The 13274-nt window shown below is 40.6% G+C and overlaps 1 protein-coding gene across 14 annotated transcripts in view; it reads left to right on the forward strand.

Moving 5' to 3' along the window:
- Nucleotides 1-13274, forward strand: part of celf2 (cugbp, Elav-like family member 2) — a 492311-nt gene that overhangs the window by 335349 nt on the left and 143688 nt on the right. For all 14 annotated transcript variants that reach the window (XM_046072690.1, XM_046072689.1, XM_046072691.1 and 11 more), the window contains one exon: nucleotides 7412-7447. Coding sequence is in view for 4 of the 14 variants with exons in the window: in XM_046072679.1 (XP_045928635.1) it covers nucleotides 7412-7447 (36 nt within the window). In the remaining 10 variants the exon portion in view is untranslated. The remainder of the gene's footprint in view (nucleotides 1-7411; nucleotides 7448-13274) is intronic.

Raw genomic sequence — 13274 nt, forward strand, 5'->3', positions numbered from 1 at the left:
AAGACACAAAAGGTCATTGCTAAAGAGGCTGGCTGTTCACAGAGCTCTGTGTCCAAGCACATTAATAGAGAGGTGAAGGGAAGGAAAAGATGTGGTAGAAAAAAGTGTACAAGCAATAGGGATAACCGTACCCTGGAGAGGATTGTGAAACAAAACCCATTCAAAAATGTGAGGGAGATTCACAAAGAGTGGACTGCAGCTGGAGTCAGTGCTTCAAGAACCACCACACACAGACGTATGCAAGACATGGGTTTCAGCTGTCGCATTCCTTGTGTCAAGCCACTTTCGAACAAGACACAGCGTCAGAAGCGTCTCGTCTGGGCTAAAGACAAAAAGGACTGGACTGCTGCTGAGTGGTGAAGTTATGTTCTCTGATGAAAGTAAATTTTGCATTTCCTTTGGAAATCTAGGCCACAGAGTCTGATGGATGAGAGGAGAGGCACAGAATCCACGTTGCTTGAAGTCCAGTGTAAAGTTTCCACAGTCAGTGATGGTTTGAGGTGCCATGTCATCTGCTGGTGTTGGTCCACTGTGTTTTCTGAGGTCCAAGGTCAACGCAGCCGTCTACCAGGAAGTTTTAGAGCACTTCCTATCACTTCCTGCAGGTTTTCTGGCTCTGGAGCTGTGGAGTCTGGATCTGTGGCTGCGGGTCACCTGCTGCCCCCGTGTTCCTGTTTGGCGCCCTCTAACGACTATTGTTACTAGTCCTATTGTTATTATTATTGTTATTATAATCATTAACATTATGATTGTTATCATTAACACTACTATAAATACCTGTACCATTTTTCATTTAGTCTATAGCAACATCACCTTTACTGTCTGTACCTCTGTGTGTATATTGTGTAGGCTGCCTCCCCTCTCTCTCTCCTTCCATCCCTCTCTTTTTCTCTCTGTTCCTCTCCTGCTCTCTCCCTCTCTCTCTCTCTCTGTCTCTCTCTCTCTCTCTCCCCCTCTCTCTCCTTCACCCCCAACCGGTCGAGGCAGATGGCCGCCCACCCTGAGCCATGGTTCTGCTCGAGGTTTCTGCCTCTTAAAAGGAAGTTTTTCCTTGCCTCTGTCGCCTAGTGCTGCTCTTGGTGGGAACTGTTGGGCTTCTGTAAATAACATCATAGAGTACGGTCTAGACCTGCTCTTTTATGAAAAGCGCTGTGAGATAACTGTTGTTGTGATTTGGCGCTATATAAATAAAATTGAATTGAATTAAGGTACTATGAGCTCTTTAAGATAAGATGGTGCCTGACCATTAAGAGCTTTGTAGGTGAGAAGAATGATTTTAAATTCTATTCTGGGTTTTACAGGAAGCCAGTGCAGAGAAGCCAAGATGGGAGAAACGTGATCTCTTTTCCTGGTTCCTGTTAACAGATGGCTGTAAAACATTTGTTATTTCCTGACTGGTGCTGAATGGAGGCTGTAGTTAGCTTGAATTCATGTCAGTTACAGTTTCCAATGCTGAAAGTTTTTACTTTGTCACTTCTGTTCCCACGCTGTCCGTGCAAATGTTCAATCAAATATTAGTGAATTGTTTTGCCAAAATATGAATGTACTGCTTCTGGCAGTGCTTCAGAGCTTCCAGGAGGATGATAGCATGACACGGAAGAAGTCCATTTAGCCGTCTTATTTGGCAGATGGACAGTGAAGAAATGCCTTATGCTGCAGGAGTGATTTGCAAAGTTTTGTTTTTCCCTGCAACCTTTTAACCATTAATCGTGTAACTGGCTGAATTCAAGTTGACCACAGCTGCTTTTCTCCCTCAGTGTGGAAACAACACACTTCCTTGGAGGCACCCTTCAAGCGTACAGGAAGATATTTGGGGCAGAATGAGTTAAAAAGCCTTAAATCTTAACAGTTTCATATTGTACATGAATACATCTAAATCAACGCTTTAATTAACTATTGACTCACTCTCAGTCTTTCCTGATACACTAGCATACACTATAAATGCAGCATCAGTCAGAGGATGATTAATGAAATGGCAGCTCGTTGGTGTCTCTTAGGTCTCGATTTCGTCCAACCCTCTTTCCCCATCGGCGCTTTGGCACTGCCAGCTATGATACTCATTCTCCAGTGGGGGAGTTTAGATCCATCTGGAGGCGGGCCAGCAGCCTACATCTGACATCATCTTAAGACCTGGCACATTTTGGCAGAACGACACTGGCTGTCTCACACACACCAATACTAGCACACACACCCCTGCGATGGAGATAAGATTAAGACGAAGAAAGAAGTGGGAAGTCTTGGTAGGGTGTGAAAGTCAAGTGTGTTAGTGTATTTATCGGTGTTTAAAGCTGTGTGTGTTTGGATGTGTTGATTGGTTGGGGATTGTGGGTACGGTATGTGAAGCGGGTTGTGTATATGTGAAAGGCAGGATAGCAGGTGTTAAATGTGTTAAAAACAGTGTTAGAATGACACAGATGGGATGTGGAGAGGAGGATGATGAAGGGAAGAAACCCATTTTGGAATAGAAAGAGACCGAGCTCGAGACGCTCCCAGGGCTTTTAGAATGATCGAATGTCAAATTGAGCAATTAATCGACCAGTCAATCAGCACAAAAGCATTTGACAACAATTTCGATAATCATTGAAGTAATTTATTAAGCAAACATACCAATCTACTTTGTTCCAGATTCTTACTGCAAATGTATTTCTTTGCTCTCTGTTATTTAATTATACAGTGAATATATTTTAGTTTTGGTGCGGTAGTCAGACAAAACAAGCAATTAAGAGATGTGTAGCGAAGGGCAAGAGCAGTCACCCCACCCGGATTCAAACATGGGTCTACAAGGTACCAAACATGCTACTTCGACTGCAACACCAGAGAGCCAGGCTCATTGGTATGGCAGTCCAAGCCACTCCATCACAAGTCGTCACCTGTTAATAATTTAAAAGATATCTACCAGATTAAACTGATAATTAAAGTTGTTTTTAAAGAGGTGGTAGCATGCTTTTTGCCTTTTCCCTCTCCTTTATTGAGTTATATATCTTTTTTGTGTATGTAATGGGTTTGCAAAGTGAAAAGCCCAAAGTCCAGCCCAAAGGGAGTTCCCATCTCCCACAGAAAACTCTGCTCTGAACTGCCTGAAAACAGCTCGTTTGTAGTCCAGCAGTATCCCTTTCAAAAATGCGCCTCATATAACGCTCACCAAGCGGCTTCTCCGACATGCCCTCAAAAACACCGGTGGACCAAACACTAGCTACCCTCCAGGCAGTCAGTGGACATGAAGTTGTTACTGTGATGTAGAGACAGAGCTCAGTTAAAACTTTATGGATGAAAGATACTTTTGTTACAGATTAATAACTCACCACTCTGAAACTCTCGCTCCAGTCCATGTTGCTAAGCTGCTAAGGGGAACATGTACAGCTGAACCAAAGCCGTGTTTACCTGCTTCTCACTGACCTGCCCTTCTCTGCTTCTGATTGGCTAGTAGTCCTTAACTAGGAACTGCGTATTTGCAACTCCGAACAAAGATCATGTAGAGGCAAGATGTATAACTCTAAAGCTAAATCGAAGCCTTCAACCTGCAGTGTGAAAAGAGGAGCTGCAGCAATGTGCAATATGACAAAAAAATATGGTGTCTTTTTTTTTTTTATTAAACCATGTAAACCTGTTCTGGTACAACCCCACAGCATACATTACACTCAGTTGCCAGTTTATTTTTTTAAACCTAGCTAAAGCTACTGCAGCCCTAATGCAGCAGTCCTGCAATAAACCCTACCTTCATGAAGGTTATGGGGCATTATACAGAGAAATGTAACCAATATTTAGCCTACTGTCATTGATATTAATTGAGTGGACAAAGTAATAGAAACACTTTTCAACAGCGCTACAAACTACAGCCTCCAAAAAGTGACCATACATTTGAATTAACACCTCTCTAAAACTTAACATTGTAACCTTCATGAAGGTTAGATTTATTGCAGGGCCGTTGTATAAGACTGCACTAGTTTTAGCTTGGTGGCAACTGAGGGCGTGTTTGAGTTTGAGCTTCAATATGTTGACTTCAAAAACACATTTTACTGAAGAGTAAAATTCATATACATCATGCTGCAGAAATCAGATTAAGGACAAGATGCGTGTAAACACATGTTTTGCAGGTTACTGCAGTGAATGTGAACTCATTCTCTGTTTTCCTTCTGTAATCTGATTTCTCATAGCAACCTGCTGCCTATTGTCATTGATAATGGATTAACACCAATCCCATAAGGGTTTAGCGCGGTTCTCGTGTTTCACATCATAATAGAAGCAACCATGTCACTTCCAATGTATGTTTGCGTGTTAGAAGACAGAGAGACAGAGGGGGAAATCACTTTTAAAGCTCCAACGTGGGAATGCTCTTGTCATCGATGGTGTTTAGAAGTGCAGTGGCAGCTGGCGCATAGTGTCTCCCTTCATGTAGTACAAATGCAGAGTGTGTGTGTATATGTCTGTTTGTGTCCAGATATGCTCCTGCTACTCGCCGGGTCCTGCCACCTGCTCCGTCTTTGCAGTGTCTCTGGCACTGTCGCCCGAAGAGTCCCTCACGTTTCAGCTTCGTTTTACGTCTCCGCCAGGCCCACAGCAGCATTAGGCCTGCAGGAGTTTGTGCTCGGGTTCATACATGCCGCCAAAAAGCTGTCTGTCGTGAAGCTTAAGTCTGGCTTGCTGCCACCTGGATGTTGTTTTCCCATCTGTTTCCATCTCAGTGATCAATTCTGACCCAAATCTTGTCGGCTCAACTTATGCAGACCAGCAATGGGCAATTGATATTCTAAAAATGAGACCTAAAAGCTTTTTTGTTTTCAACAAAATGATCACTTCCCCTGTAAAGAGAAATGTTTTTTATTAGTGGCTTTGTAGTGAGGCAGCTAAAAGTGTTCGGGTCAAAGGAAAATGTTGAAAGGGTTACCGTCCAGAGCCAAAATGCTTGTTATGAAATCATAAAGTTCCCACAGTAATTTGGAATTCTGAAAAGGCTTTTCAAGACATTTCAACACAAACAAATATCCTGTTATAACCTTTTATCTTCAAAATGTCAATTTGTAATGAACTAGTACAAACAGTCTTGTTTTAAACCTTGTGCCAGTGCATTTTTGAGGTAATCCTATTGGATTTAAAGGGTATTGGGGAAAAGGCAGACCTGTATTATTGCTCTTGTTGTACTGTAACACAGTCAAGCAACTATTTAGATAAAAATATTTAAGGAGACACTCAAGACACGTTGTGAAATTACCTTTTTTGAGGTGATCCAGTGAACAGTTTATTTGGCCTGAGCTGGAAGAAAATGTTCTAAACCTGACACTGCTGGCAAAGCTTGGGAACCGCGCCCCCCACCACATCTTTAGTTTACTTGGTAGGTTTTGCTCAATTCCTGGATGCCTATGGGATGATGATTATATTATTTGATATCACAGACACTCAACATTTGAGCCAAGATAGCCTTTTATTGCTGTTTGACAGAACTTCTGACTGCACCAAATAGTTTTAAAAAAGGTCTATCCTAAAGCATTTATTAGTTTATGAGATACTAGTGTATCTCAAGTCTCACATGTAGGCTATTCTATGTGATCTCCATTTGATAACTACTGCGATAAGTATTATAATATTGTTTCACTTCTATTCCTGAGCCTCCCCTGAAACTATTTGGGACAGTTAGCATTAGTCATTATAGCCAGAATGACTGAACAGAACAAAAAAAATAAAGGACAATTCCCACCGTCACAGCTGAGGCTACACTGTGTGACAGTAGTGCAAAAACAAACCACAATAATGAGTAACTTTTGAAAACAGATCTTGAATATTAAAGTGAAGTTTCAAAACGCTATATAAATCCATATGCATATGCAATTCCACTTTGTTTTGTTTTTTAACTTCCTCTTGCAACGAGATAAGAACTCATCAACCAAATAAGAGCCGCTCTTGGTTATTTCACCGGTTCTTTAGTGTCATCATACTCATAAAGGTTTATTAGGGTCTTTACAACTGTTTTAACATCCAGCTGTAATATACAAGTTAATAAGAACTGTGGAGTGTAAAGGTTTTGCTTGTATATATTTATGTAGATTTAAAAATATAAGAGATGGTGTATGTAGATTTGTGTAGTGGCTTATGAGCATCTTCTTTGCATGTGTGTGTATGTGGTGTGTAAACCTGTGAGTGTGAGCAGTGTGTTTGATGTTCCATTTACCCTTTTTCATAATTCATGGCATTGGGAAAATGGACTGAAGCGGAGGTGGCTATCGCGTATGTGTGTGTGTGTGCGCACGCACATGTGTGTAGCAGCATAACAGGATGAGCGTTCTGTGGTCGGAGATGAAACAGACAAGAGTGTGTCTTTGAAATGCAAAGAGTGGCAATAATAGTGATTGGCCACTGTGTTGAGGAGGAGCAATGAGTTTTTTTCTCACCATTTCATCATAATGCACACACACTCTGTTTCTTTCCCTCACACACACACACACACACACACACACACACACGCAGATTATTAATGACAGCATTGTTAATTCATTATTATTTTATTTACCTCTGTGACATAAAATTTGTGCTAATTCGGTGCAGCTCTGAGCTCTGGAGGGTTGTGTGTTTGTGTGTGACTGTGTTGCTTTGAGTGTAACACTGGCGTGCACACACACACGCACACAGTGTCTAGTGATTGGGCCTGGGGACCAATTTATTTACATGCAGTGGAAGAGGAACTGAGGATTGGAGGAAGGGATAAAACAAAAAGGGAAGGAGAGAGAAAGAGGAAACAGCAGGGAATTATGGAGAAAACCCAGTGGAACGAACAAGTTTCTTTACTGTTCCCAAGGACAGACGAGACTAATTTACTATTTAGATGGCTCAGTGTGTGTGTATTTTGTTTTGCCAGTATCTTATGTGATTTGTATTATATTTCCAGATACACTGCATTCATCGGCGCCCAACTGTTTTACTTCCACTGTTAAAAAGTAGCTAAACTTAAATTAAAACTACAGAGCTCCTCTGCAGTGTCATATATTCACTTTGGAAATAGGCAGTGTGGGTGGGGCAAGATAATTAGTAAATGTCGCCCTGGCAAGGAACAGGGCTAGAAAAATGGAGACACACTTGTGTGAGGACACACAGTGTACTCTACAGGTTGATATGCTGCAACTTTATAGTATTTATGTTTAAATAATGTGCCTTTTGGGAGACATTTTGTGTCGATTTGTCACTTCCAGCATGGGGAAGATTTCTTACCAATGACCACTCTGACAGCTGAATGTCATCGGCGTAAAACGAGAGAAGGATGTCAAATAATGGGAATGAGATGCTTACCTTTGTTAACATCCTTGCATTGATGCTGAATATGAGAAAAAATTCACTTTTTGTTACTTATGTTGTGTTATTAAAATATTTGGTGATTGTTGTTCATAGCATTTCACAAATCTTCTCTTTTTCTCTTGTCTTACAGGCAGGACGCCAGCGACCTCTCCGGACCGATACAAAGGTACTGTTGTACATCTTTTATTCTTATTCCTTCTTTTTCTATCTAACCCCTTACTAATTCACTCTGCTTTGACCTCATCCTCACTGAGGCATGCAGGGTATCAAACCAAGCTCTGACTACATCAACAGGTACTTTAACTTCAACACTGGAGTGGTGTTAGCAGGGTGGGTAATGTAGAAGTACAGGAGTAAGATGAGACAAGGTGGTCGGTAGAGAGGGAGACAGAGAGGGAGAAATAAAGGCAGAGAAAAAGGGAAATTGGAAAGGAGAGATGTGACGCGGCTCAGATCTACGACCGAGGAGGGTCATTAAACTAAACCCTTTGGCGACAGAGCGACAGATCAGGCGAGGGGAGGGGAGGGGAGAAGGGGGGAAGGGGAGAAGGAGGTTTAAATAAGGGCCAATCTTAAAATAGCAGTACCTATTTCTCATTTGAGGCAGAGTTAACAGGAAAAGGACAAATATCCTGTCCTGAAAACCATCAATGCCCACCCTCATTTCTTCCATCATGGAGAGAGATAGTAGAGGGGAAAAAAGAGTGTTTTTGCAACTGTTCGCTCCATTTAGCAAGAACACTCACAAAGAATTCCAATGCACCTATAATGCTTTATGATCTGGATTATAATCCCAGATAGTGCTTACTGCAACACTTGGTAAATACTTCAGTTGGTATAAACTAAAAGTGAAAGCGTTAATGACTTGTTATCTACCAAAGGCCCTAAAAATAGAACGTCTCATTAACATTTATAGAATCCCTAATGGGTGTAAGAATGGTCATTAACCATAATAATTATAATTATATTAATTATATTTGTTTGTTTTTTGTTTGTTTGTTTTAGTTTTTGCGTGAACTGACCCTTTAAATATTTAGTTCACATAAGGATCAGAATATTTAACTTTTCAAAATGAAAGTAATATTTAGTGGGAATGATTTTTCTTGCTGTAACTGAGTAGATTCCCACAAATTACCAAATAATACATCTGCTGTCGGTTTGGACTCTTCTGAAATAAATCTTTGCTCATGGATTTAAGGACACAACACAATTTGAAAGTAGGTTGCTTTCACTGCGTTCATGAACTACGTTATCAACCTTAGCAGATAAACAGTAAAGAAATGTTGTGTAGAAGAATTGTTGAATTTGGTCTCTTTGAAGCAGTGCCTTTTTATAAACCATTGGCAAACAACAAAAAGACAAAGGTGACAAATTGTTCATATTGATGGTATACCTAAGTTGAGCCAGTCTGAAGTCTATGCGAGCTGATTTCCATTCTCTAAAGAAATGAACAGCATCTAATGGTAAATGGAAACCCATTTAAAAACATTCGGTGTGTTTGGAAAATGCAGCAGTGTAAAGAATATGCAATTTTAACGGGCTGAATCATGTCTGACCACTGATGTAGTCCTTTAAGTAACTCAGTGGCTGGATAAATTTTACTTTAACTTTTTATTTATTGTTGCTTTTATCAGTTTAACCTCTAAATAACTACTTACTTACTTTGGCAGTGCAGGAAGAAAATGGATAAAATTATGTCCTATGGATGATATCATGCTCAATTCTAGTCTGCATCATTTTCTCATAACGGAATTGGATGACTTTGATTTTTAATAATAAAGACCCTGTATAAAGTAGACCCTGTGTATCAGTCTAAAGCTACACCTGATTGTATTCGCAGCAGGTAAATCAGCTAAGATCAAAAACAAGATCCAGCACAGAACGCCGGCAGAGAAGAAGCAAAGCACGGCAGGAAAAGAAAGACGACGACTGTGGCTGTGAATAATTAGGCAAAATAGGTTGCTTTTGTTTTTCTCTGTGATTGGAGAAACAGGCGAGGCTGTGACTGGTGCATGAGCTCTCGCATACACAAACGATGTGTGTTGCACGCTAATCCGCAACACAGCTGCGTCATTCCGGAACGTTGTGTTTACTTCCTCGTTGCCTTCACCGCCGACCCCCCACAATCCCCTGCAAACAAACACACACACAGAATCACACACACACAGAATCACACAAAAGAGAACTGGGCGTGTAATTTGATCCTGTGCACTCTCCTCCTCTAATGAAGCTCTCTGGCGGTTTGACTGACAACCGGCTTGTTATTTAAGCGTCTGTTTTGGGCCAGGAGTAGGAAGAAGAGCTGGGAAGAGGAGGAGGAAGCAAGGATGGGGCGGAAGAGACAGGAAAAGTGGAAACAAGGGAGAGGATAGGGTTGGAATTGGGAGGTTGGGGATGGATAAATGGACAACAGGCAAGAAAGATGGAGCAGGGATGGAGTAAAAGAGGGTCATGGCACTCGTAGGGCGATACAGAGAAAAGGAGTCAAAAATAAGAGAGTTTGAAAAAAGAGGACAACAACAATTAAGAGAATAGAAGACAGTTTTGGAGGCTGGAAACAATGGTGATAAAGTGTGTGTGATGGGATTGTGTTCATGAGTGTGTATATGATCGTGTGTATGTGCGAGTGTGTGTATAATTGCAGTTCTTTGTGCTGATAATGTTCTTTGAAGGCACACAGCGGATAATTAGCGAGCTTGGCTCCACGGATGCCTTTCAGCATCGGTCATTATGAGCCGCAAACCCACTATTGGCTCTGACACGACCTCCTGGGACGGAGAGGACGCGGCACGAATGCACACATAGCGCCCTCACACGGTACAGTACACAAATCGGTGTAAACAAGCGTTGATTAGTGTATGAATAGCATCAGCTCACAAGTGGAACTGATACAAAAGCTCTCTAAAGGCCTCAAGTTCCTCTTTAGCACAAGGGCTACAGGTGTGTGTGAGACACACAAATGCACACACACACACTTCCTGTTTACAGAGCCAGACACACATAGACAGCAGAGACTATAATTACAGGGATTCACACAATGTGGCGTCCCGGTACGCTGCGTCCGATATTGCCTCCCTGGTTGCCACATGACAACAGCGGTCTCTCGCTACGGCGACTGCTTCTGGCCCCGCCTCTCCAAGTATTCCCACATCTGAATATTTATGAGAGGGGAACAGGCTCACTGCAGTCAGAAGATGCTGGCTAGAGTATTCTCTCTCCTCAGCAGTGACAGTTGTCAGTGTTAAAGGCTCCTTCCTGAGCTCTAATTTATACCCCGGTGAGAAAATGTCCGATGAGAGCTGCAGTCGGGAAGATACGCTTTCTAAAAACGCCCCCAGTCAGCATAACTGGAGATGCGACGTCATTTGACAACTAGGAGGAATTTGGTCTTTTGGCACCAGAACTTGATGACTGCATGCATTCTTTCAATCAAGAGACTGATTCTCCCAATCAGGAGAATGACGCAGGTTTTACACAAACACACTATGAGGATCTCACAGACCTGAGAAAGCTTCCTCTTGTGTCTCAAAATCGGACTTTGTCTCGAGGAAGAATGATCAACATCTCTCTGTTCTTCTTCTTCAGCAGCCTGCAGCCTGCTGTACATTCATATAGTGTAAACACTGGCTCCAGTGCAGCGTGTGAACAGTGTGGTGCCTTACTGATGGGCACTCAAAATGTATTCAACCTCCTACCTGTAGTGGGATCTAGCCTTGCAGATTTGCATACGTTGTGAGACATCTATATCTAAAAGCATGGATGTTTATTCTTGACCTTGGGATTAATATCAGTAACAAAATAATGTCAACTCAAGGTTCACTTAATGTCTTTTTTGGAGCTTTCAACCTTACTCATCTTGTTACTAAAGTGTGGATGTTGAGAACAAGTGGACGTATTAGGGGGGATATCACAACCCCAGTTTTACTTCAATGATGGTTTCATTCATTCATTTCCTGGTGAGATTATTTTGTTGCACATATCTAAAACATTCACTGCCATCCCAACTTTACTTGCAGATGTTTGCACCAAATGTATCTTGGGTTTCTTTGCTAGGCAACATAACAGAAGTTAAAAAAAACATGGTTATTTATATTTTCTTTTGCTGAGTGGGGACCAATATCTCAAAACCTGAACAGGTAAAGCCCGAAATGTCTGCATGACTAGACTCCACTAGAGGTAAGTGAGAAAATCTTTTTGTTTGTGTGTGATTTTGGTGAACTTACCCTACTGACTGACAATTCATTCATTTTCCCACCTGGACTTGGGATTCAAACCGTCATACACACCCTGCCTGTCTGTGCTTTCTACTGTCACAGCAGGAAAAGTGGGATTGAAATTCTCATTGGGTTTTTAATTTTGGGAGACGGTGCTGGTGTCATGCTGGCTGTTCATCCATTTTTCATCTAAACACATGAATTATGAAGAACTGCTAATGACGGGGAGGGTTAGAGAGGGGAGGAGGTAGGGGAGAGAGCTGGACGGACGTTTAGACATCTTTTCTTCCTTCACTTCTTCACAATCTGGCTTTTCTCTCAGGAATGTTTTTATTTCTCTCTGAGTGACACGGGACAAGACACACACACACACACACACACACACACACACACACACACACACACACACACACACACACACACAGTGTGGCAGGTGAACATACAGTGTGTGATTCAGACCATTGACCTGGAACACATTGGGTACTGAGGGAATAAAAAAATATTACGCACACAGACACTGAGCTCAGAGCCTTTATTACTCTTGTTGTAGGTCCTTCTATAAATTAATTGTTAAAATAATCATTTTCATAACAATTTCCAGTATTATTTGTTCGTATAGTTTGTTTATTTTATTTTTAAAGTAATTTTATTTTAGTAGTTGTTTTTAAATGTAATTATTGTATATATTACTTAATATATTTGAATGTAATGTAATGATTATACTATTATTATTATTAGTAGTAGTAGTAGTAGTATTGTTATTGTTGATTTTATGAATTCAAGTCATATTCATATTAATTTAACTTGTTTAATTTATTATTTATATTATTAAATGTAATTCTATTGTTTTGTTTATTTAATTTTTTTATTTTTTATTATTTATACATAACATGTAATATACTTTTATTTTAAACTATTTTAATGGCATTTAATATTTTCCATGTTTATATTATTATATTTTGATTATTTCACTTATTGTTATTATTTATTCATGCTATGATAACAAATATATATTCTTGCATTTAATAACTTATAGCTTATAACGTATATAATAAGTTTTTACTCCCAAGATGGCGTCAGTGACAGAGGTTACCATGGTTATCAGCTGTACATCCTGACTTTGTTCTTTTGACATAGCCTTTAAATAAACACACACACACACACACACACAGACAAACAGTTTTTCATATCTTCTATCCTGCTGAAACACTGCTGTTTGATGGCAGCAGACTCATCCAGACCAGCATTACTACACACACACACACACACACACACACACACACACAACAGCAGCAGCAGCAGCATGCCCCAGGGTTTTCTGTGATAGTGGAGTGTTTTCTCTTCCAGCTGAGGTCTGAGGTGGAAGGGGGGGGAGCTGAAGTCGTCAGTGTGTCTTCTTTACATTCCAGTGCTTTCCTAAAACAATAACAATATTTATTTATAAAACAGCATTTGTTATTATTGTACATGAATCATAATTCTGTTTTGATTGCATGCTCGCTCTTACTACTGACTTCTACCCCAGCAGAAACCTTGTTGTTGCCATAATTAATCATTATCACATTAATTTTCAGGCATTTGTGTGATTACCATACCACTTGGAATAAAGAGCAATACGCTGGTTGTTTTTGCTTATTAAATCACTTCTGCAAGCAAAAACCCTTCAATAGCAGTGTGACGTGGAAAAATATCTTGAGCTTTGCCTGTATTTCTCACTTTCATTTACATTTGGTCGTTCGTCTTTTCTGTAGTTAGGCACATATGCACGCCTGTGTGTGT

Source organism: Micropterus dolomieu, linkage group LG16, assembly GCF_021292245.1.
Source record: "Micropterus dolomieu isolate WLL.071019.BEF.003 ecotype Adirondacks linkage group LG16, ASM2129224v1, whole genome shotgun sequence".
Classification (NCBI taxonomy): domain Eukaryota; kingdom Metazoa; phylum Chordata; class Actinopteri; order Centrarchiformes; family Centrarchidae; genus Micropterus; species Micropterus dolomieu.